General features: G+C 39.9%; 1 protein-coding gene across 1 annotated transcript in view; it reads left to right on the top strand.

Annotated features, from left to right (window-relative positions):
* Positions 1 to 7746, top strand: part of LOC109464469 (elongation factor G, mitochondrial-like) — a 9388-nt gene extending 1642 nt beyond the window's left edge. Inside the window, exons 5-20 of the mRNA XM_019761463.1 lie at positions 416 to 581; positions 827 to 865; positions 1176 to 1292; positions 1580 to 1730; positions 2196 to 2429; positions 3026 to 3163; positions 3665 to 3766; positions 3994 to 4050; positions 4461 to 4598; positions 4738 to 4820; positions 5022 to 5091; positions 5344 to 5436; positions 5863 to 6007; positions 6489 to 6649; positions 7016 to 7069; positions 7535 to 7746. Of these exons, the coding sequence (XP_019617022.1) occupies positions 416 to 581; positions 827 to 865; positions 1176 to 1292; positions 1580 to 1730; positions 2196 to 2429; positions 3026 to 3163; positions 3665 to 3766; positions 3994 to 4050; positions 4461 to 4598; positions 4738 to 4820; positions 5022 to 5091; positions 5344 to 5436; positions 5863 to 6007; positions 6489 to 6649; positions 7016 to 7069; positions 7535 to 7678 (1892 nt within the window). The 3' untranslated portion in view covers positions 7679 to 7746. The remainder of the gene's footprint in view (positions 1 to 415; positions 582 to 826; positions 866 to 1175; positions 1293 to 1579; positions 1731 to 2195; positions 2430 to 3025; positions 3164 to 3664; positions 3767 to 3993; positions 4051 to 4460; positions 4599 to 4737; positions 4821 to 5021; positions 5092 to 5343; positions 5437 to 5862; positions 6008 to 6488; positions 6650 to 7015; positions 7070 to 7534) is intronic.
* Positions 7747 to 8020: the final 274 nt, after the last annotated feature.

Below are 8020 nucleotides of genomic sequence, written 5' to 3'. Positions count from 1 at the left end.
GGGATAGAAGGAGGTGGTTTATAAGTTGGTGCTGAAAAAAAAGGAGATCTTGGAAAGTTAACATGCACATGATGCACATGAACTTAGTATAACTGTGGGGTTCAAGCACCGCTAATTGATCCATTCCTATGGGTCTGGACTTTGTGGCATAGTCGTTAACAAGTTGGTATCGTAAGAAGGCTGTCCGGGTTTGGCACAGGTTCGATTCCCGGGAGTCAGAGGCTTTCCTGTTTCTACTCGCTCCTGTTTGTTTCACTGCTTCCCATACTGGGAATCAAACCCGGGTCCTACTGGTGAGAATGCCAAATTGTAACCACTAGGCTGTTGCAGAATAAGATAGAATGACATTGACAAATGCAGAAATGTGCATTAAAGTGAGAGGAGAAAATGTTGAATTTCTATTTTCTTCCTACAGGCCATGTAGACTTTACCATCGAGGTGGAGCGAGCCCTGAGAGTGTTAGATGGTGCAGTACTGGTTCTGTGTGCTGTGGGAGGGGTGCAGAGTCAGACTCTGACAGTCAACAGACAGATGAAACGGTACAACGTTCCATGTCTGGGCTTCATCAACAAGCTAGACAGGTCAGTCTACTGTATTTGTGTTGATTTGTATCTTATACCTTGTAAGCCACCTGATGGCATAACACAGGTGGCTTACAAGTTGTACCTTCTACCTGCTGGCTATCCCCAGCAACTACAAGTTGGTACCTTAGCAGGCTGAAGGGTAACATATACTTTTGAAGGTGTGAGGCCTTTTTGCCATTTAATAGTTTTAGGCAAGAATTTCATGATGACTGCTTAGATTGAAATTTTATTCTGTCCTGCAGACAAGGCGCCAACCCTGACAGAGTTCTGAACCAGATGAGGTAAGGGTTCTGCTCAATCTATATAATAATTGTTGTTTATCAGTTATATACTGTGTTAACTGCACATGTCTATAGCAACATGGTTGCTTGCCTGTTGAGATGTTTCCTAAAAATTTCAGATTACACTACAAGGTAATGTAATATATATAACATATATTTATGAAACAGACAAGAGACAAGATGTTATGTATTGTCGTGATGTTTTTACCTTCTCATTGCTGTTGAGTTATATGTTCAGTCTTCTATTAGGTGAAGACAACTTGCTGCCACTATCATTGGTAACTTGTCAATTTTTTATATTGTGTTTCAGAAACAAGTTGAATCACAATGCTGCGTTTGTTCAGCTGCCAATTGGCTTGGAGGCCCAAACTAAAGGGATCGTTGACCTTATCCATAGGAGAGCCATATATTTTGATGGTCCTGATGGGTAAGGAATAATAAAGGCAGATTTAACAAGAGTGGCGTTTAAAAATTGCTTGGCGACTAGGAAATATGCTAGTTGGAATTTCTAACTACAACTCTTTATTTAGAATCAGATCTCATGATAATTATTTATTTATGTCAGAAATCACAGAAATTTAATTGTATTCCGTAAACGGTATACATTGCTTGTTAAAAATGATTTTTGATTTTCATTATAATACATGTACATTTCAGTTGTGCAATATAGAGATGAGCTCAAAGTTAACTAGTTATTATCATGCATGTTTCCAGTGCGCAGCTGCGGTATGAGGATGTTCCAGGTGACATGCGAGCGCAGGTGGAGGACAGACGACAGGAGCTGGTTGAACACCTGTCTAACGTAGACGAGCAGCTGGGAGAGATGTTCCTTCTGGAGGAGGTGCCGTCAGAGGAACAGATCCATGTAAGTAAATAACAACAATGGTTTGTTTGTTTGTTTGTTTATCAGGAGGACAGGGATCTCCTTTTGCAAAAACAAAAATTTGAATTTACTTTTCTTTCCAGAGCCCTTCTTATACTGCCAGTGATGCAAATATAAGAAAATTCAATGGCAATTTAACAACTGAAATGGCAGACATTTGCTGGGAGCAAATGCAGCAGATTTCACCCCATCTCCCTCCCCATTCCAAAATGCACTGTTCCATATCAACCTTCTTCATGTAGTGCTATCCAGTATCAAATGTTTCAATACCCCCATGTGTATTGGGGTGTGCCAAATGCTCATACAGTGCTTCTTAGTAACAATTGTTTTCAAAACCCTCATATAGTGCTTTCCAGTAAATTATATTCTTAAAACCCCCATACAGTGCTTTTCAATAACAACAGTGTTAAATTCAGGAACATGACTTTGCTACTGTCTGTGTTGCAGGCCGCCATCAGGAGACAGTGCATTACGAGGTCGTTCACCCCGGTGTTCGTTGGCACGGCGCTGAAGAACAAGGGTATCCAGCCCCTGCTGGACGGCGTCCTGTCGTACCTGCCGGACCCCACCCAGGTGCAGAACTATGCGCTGGACGAGACGCAGGGCGAGAAGGAGCGCATACTGATGGACCCAGCAAGGGATGCCTCAAACCCCTTCGTGGGCCTGGCTTTTAAACTTGAGGTGAGCTGTCCTTTGAAATATGTTCTCTCAGAATTCTGTGTCTGGTTTTAAAGGTAGCAGAACTCATGAAATATGTCATGAACTTGTATCTAATTATTCATATAGTATATGACTCATAATTTATACTCTTCACCAGACTCCTTTGCAGGTTGAATAAATAGTAGAAATCGGCCTTAAAAAAGAATGTAACTGGCAAATTGGACCCTTTATGACTGGCCAACTCCCATGGCCAGTTACTAGTTCATTCTTTCTGAAGCAGATTTCTACTATTTACTCCGCCTACAAAGGAGTCTGGTGGAGACTATGAATTACGAGTCATGTATGAATAGAGATACAAGTCAAAACTTCTAAAGATAAGGTTTGACTCATGCTCCAATGATTGACATTAAATTTGGACAGACTCTATTAGTTCCAAATTTCATAAATGATAATTTTTTTGTGATTATTTGATTATTGGATTTTACTGAAAAGTATTCAACACAAGCATTTTCATTTCATAAATGCATGATTTTAAGTGGCCACCATAATTTTGATAAAGTACAGGTAGAATTTCTTTACCAGTTTGTAAACTTAAGTTTGACCCCTGACCTCCGCAGGCGGGGAGGTTTGGTCAGCTGACCTACATGCGTGTGTACCAGGGTCACATGAAGAAGGGTGATGTCATCCATAATGTACGCACGGGGAAACGCATCAAAGTACCGCGCCTGGTCCGCATGCACGCCAACGAGATGGAGGTGGGGAAGAATAAAGGAAGGATGAATGAGTGAGTGAGTGAGTGAGTAAGTGAGTGAGTGAGTGAGTGAGTGAGTAAGTGAGTGAGTGAGTGAGTGAGTGAGTGAGTGAGTGAGTAAGTGAGTGAGTGAGTGAGTGAGTGAGTGAGTGAATTAATGAGTGAGGGAATGAATGAATAAGAGCGTGAGTGAATGATTGAAGGAACAAAGGAATAGATGAAGGCATTAATGAAAGATAAATATTTTTCCTATGTACATTTATAATGTGTTTCACCTCTATGTTTATATCATGTGTTTCACCCTTCTATGTTTATATAAAGTGTTAAACCCTTGTATGACAGACATATGTTTGACGATTGGATTATTATGTTTATTGTACATGTATAATGTGCTAGACCCTAATGTGCAGGGTCATACTCATGTAGGGACACTATGTTCAGCTGCTGTGCATACCTTCTTAGGTTAAAGTGGGTTAAATCCATTGTTTTATCGCCCCTGTGTTAGGATGTGTCAGAGGTGTATGCAGGAGATATCTGTGCCATGTTTGGTGTGGACTGCTCCAGTGGAGACTCCTTTGTGTCCTCTGCAAAACTGCAGCTGTCAATGGTGAGTGCAGCAGTTCATGTAAAGATATGTTATACATGTGCCTCTTATGCATTTACTAACTCGAAGCTTATTCTGTCTCAACATATAGCAAAAATGTGCCTATTATGTACTTACTACATACTATAGCTACTTGTTGTGGCATGTACATGTATATCCATTGATCATGACAGGAAAGATGTTGTGGAATTTGGATGTTTGGGTAACATATTGTTTTGTTTATCCCCCAGGAATCCATTCATGTTCCTGACGCTGTCATCTCTCTGTCAATCAAACCTGAAGACAAGGTGGGTGGAGCTGTGATAATATCAGTAGTGGATAGCATTACTCTGGTCTTCCTCAGTAGACTGACCCAGTAAGACTAGTCACAAGGCTTCTCTGAAGTGTGATGTCAACACTGGGTCAAAGGTATCTGGTAAATGATGTTGGCAATCGACATCAGGGCCCATCACCCTTCACTCAACTGTGAAGGCAGCCGACATTGTTTAGCAGATACCTTTGACCCAGTTTGACTATTCGAAAGCTCTAGGTGAGATTTGTGAAACAAATTAAAGTTTTACCTTCAAACATGTAACTACCAATAACACAGATTAACTTTCATGGTACTTTGTAGTTTTCAAATGATTGGTCAGTTGGTTTGTTGGTTGATTGATTGATTGATTGATGTCATGTATATGCACTCATCTGTTTTTTACAGGGATCATTAGACAACTTTTCTAAAGGCATTGCTCGGTTCACTAGAGAAGACCCAACGTTCAGAGTGCACTATGATGAAGAGAGCAAAGAAACAATAGCATCAGGCATGGGGGAGCTGCATCTGGATGTGTATGCACAGGTATGTACATGTGTTTGTTTATTTGTTTTATGTACATTGTGTATGTGTGAAGAAGCAATGGCACAGGTTCCATTTTCGTTTTTTTAAAGTTTTTTTTCTCCTTTACTAACTTCTTCCCCTGTATCTGTTTTAATTTCAGAGAATGGCTAGTGAATACAAGTGCAAGTGCATCATGGGGAAACCTAAAGTGGCCTTCAGAGAAAGTATCATGTCACCTGTTGAGTAAGTCATGTTCTTATGTATGTTAAACAAATTATTCAATTTTTAGCTTAACCATTCACACTGAACTGTAAATGCTTCTGAGATGACATTTTGAATAGAATTGGAATTGTAGAATACACATGAAAGGAGTTTAGAATTGTTGCCAAACTGGAAAAGGTCCATGGCTATAACATCTTACACTGTGCGTTCATTTTTTTCTAGGTTTGACTTTCTGCATAAGAAACAGTCTGGAGGATCAGGACAGTATGGCAGAGTCATTGGAGTTCTAGAGGTATCTATATACATGCATTTGTTTCCCATACATTGCATCCCATATACAACATGTAGTATTAAACGTGTGGCCCTACATATGAAACCCACAGCTTTCAAAGAACTGAATGCTCATATGCTGCAGCAAGCATACTGGGGTTCATCAGAAGTCCCTTTTCTATGCTGGAACTCTGGATTTGTATAAGATTCATGGACTGTTGTCTGTTGGGGATTTACTTTACTTAAGCTGGTGTTTTTCTGTTGTATCTTTCAGCCCTTACCCCCATCCAGTTACACCAAGGTGGAGTTTTTAGATGAGACTGTTGGCACCAATGTTCCCAGGCAGTATGTCCCAGCTGTAGAAAGGGTAAATATATACTGGTCTTACCTTGTCACTAGTCTATTTTTATAGCAAAAAAATAATTGCTTGTATAGAAAATCAAGAAGATAATTACTATGTTTTTTTGATTATCTGTATCTGTATCTGTATAGCCGGCCGGTATAACCGCCTTTTGGCATAACACACCAGCTATTTGATGAAAGAATAATACAAATGCACATACATGAATGCACGTCTCTTGTGATAGTTCGTAGTGCAACAAATCTGCGGGATTGAAATGTAAAATGAAGACACTAAAATAAACTTTCCACCCCAACTTTGGAAATGACTTGTGAAACCTTTTTGGTTCTGAAAAGTTTACTATATACTTTAATCAAGAAAATACAGTAATAACATAACAGTCATCTAGATTGTATGGGATGAGTATAAAATTTGTTGTTTGTTTGTGTTTAGGGGTTTAGAATGGCCTGTGAGAAGGGCCTGTTGTCAGGACAGAAGATCGCGGGAGTTCGCTTCAGACTTCAGGACGGAGCCAACCATGCCGTGGACTCCAGCGACTACTCCTTCCAACGGGCGGGGGAGGGCGCGCTGAAGGATGGTAAGGCCCTCTAGCTGTCAGGCATGGTATTGCAGTCGATGAACATGCAGTTTATCATGAAAGTTCATCTGTTTTGGTAGTAATCATCGTAAAATGTTGAACTTTATTCCAACACAGGGGTTACACAGGGATCAAATTTTCAACAACCACTGTCGCCTTCATCGTGCAGTTTATGAAATGTATGCTAGGTGGCACACCTAACACATCTTAACTTACAAAGACAATTTTTAATCTTGTTGAGACTGAAATGCATGTGTATGGATTTGACTCTGCTTGAACAAATGTGCTTTCATTTCTCATAAATGTATGACCTTCAACATAACACAATGGAAGTTGCACAGGTTTAGTCATGAGCTTTACCTGTAGTTCTGACTTTTCTTGCTTATGTTTAGTTCTGGCTTGTTCTATTAGTCCATGTATAAAATCATATGTTTCAATGCGACTGAAAGGACAGAATTACAGTGACTGTCCTTTCTCACAGCCATGGAAGACGCCATCAAGGTCATTCTGGAGCCGATCATGTCGGTAGAGGTCACGGCGCCGAATGAGTTCCAGGGGCCAGTGATCGCAGGGATCAACAAACGGCACGGTATGATCCTGGGACAGGACGGCAGCGAGGGGTATTTTACACTGTACACTGAGGTGGGTACTGAAACTATCTCTTGTATATGTCTTCAGAAGAAATTTTTGACAGTTACATGATAAAACTGGTGTGGTAAGTACAAATGTAATAAGTGTTAGTCATTGAAGGCAGTCGTAACACACTATACTGATAGAAGGTTAAGGTTAAGTTCCTTCCTGCAGCCAATACTCACCCAATGCTGAGTGCTAAGCAGAGAAAATAGGAAGTACCATTTTTAAAATCTTTGGTATGACTGGGATCAAACCCACAACCTACCGAATGCAAGGCAAACTTGGCCACCTGGCAATTGCACTGGTGTTATGATAAGTTTTAGTATGGTTGTTTATAGTTATATTATACTGCATTTGTTTTAATCTTCCATGTAGGTCCCACTGAACAACATGTTTGGGTATTCATCAGAACTAAGATCATGCACAGAGGTAAGGGACATTTTTTTATGTTTTGTTCTTTGCATCATTTGTTTGAATGTACATGGGAAAGCAGTCTTCAGGAAAACTTCAGGTGCTATCCCAATGAAATAAGAAAAATAGAAAGGTTTGCCAAGCAAATGCATACTGTTTAACCTTCCCATGGTCTAGCCTAACAAACCACTGCTCTGTTTATTCTTACTGAAACACATTCATATACATTTGTATATGTATATGTTTATCGTGAGAAGCACTTCCAGCTCTGTCCTGCTACATAATGTAACCCAGTACTACAGGGTGTCTGTTGCATCACCAGTTACCATGGTGACAGACATCTGGTCCAGGTCATTGACCTTATGTGATAGAAGAAGAAACTGAGCAAAACAAATATGTTTTCCTTCTGCGAAGGTTAACATAAAAACAGATAAACTGTTTAATAAAGGATGCTTAAAAGACTGTTTTATGTTTAATTTCCAGGGAAAGGGAGAGTATGCGATGGAGTACTGTAGATACCAGCAGGCATCGCCTGAGACTCAGGACCAGATTGTCAGAGAATACATGGAGGCCACAGGACAGCTGAAGGAGGACAAAAAGTCGGGCAAGAAGAAGGCCAGAAATTGAGGAATAAGATATATTTAAGCTGGCTTTTTTTGTAAAGTGGAGGGGGGGGGGGGAGAGTAAGAAAATTCTCCTACTTCTTGATCTGTCTTTCTATAAGTTTAATGAGGAGTACTGTTCAATTATTACTTCACATGTATTAGTTTTTTATTTGGTTTGTACTTTCTATTGTTTCTGCCCATTTAGAAAAAAATATTCTGACTGCCCCTCTTACAATTTTTCTGATTCGAACACCCCTTGTGACAATGCACTGATGGTGTTACTCTAAATTATGTATACATTAGATATCTTTTAGAAATCATATTCTGTTGCAAAAGAAATCATTTAAAGGAACTTTGTGGACTC

The sequence above is a fragment of the Branchiostoma belcheri genome, unplaced genomic scaffold, assembly GCF_001625305.1.
Source record: "Branchiostoma belcheri isolate BF01 breed outbred unplaced genomic scaffold, Haploidv18h27 scaffold139, whole genome shotgun sequence".
Classification (NCBI taxonomy): Eukaryota; Metazoa; Chordata; class Leptocardii; order Amphioxiformes; family Branchiostomatidae; genus Branchiostoma; species Branchiostoma belcheri.
Note: the sequence above shows the minus strand (reverse complement) of the source record. Positions and strands in the feature narration are given on the sequence as shown.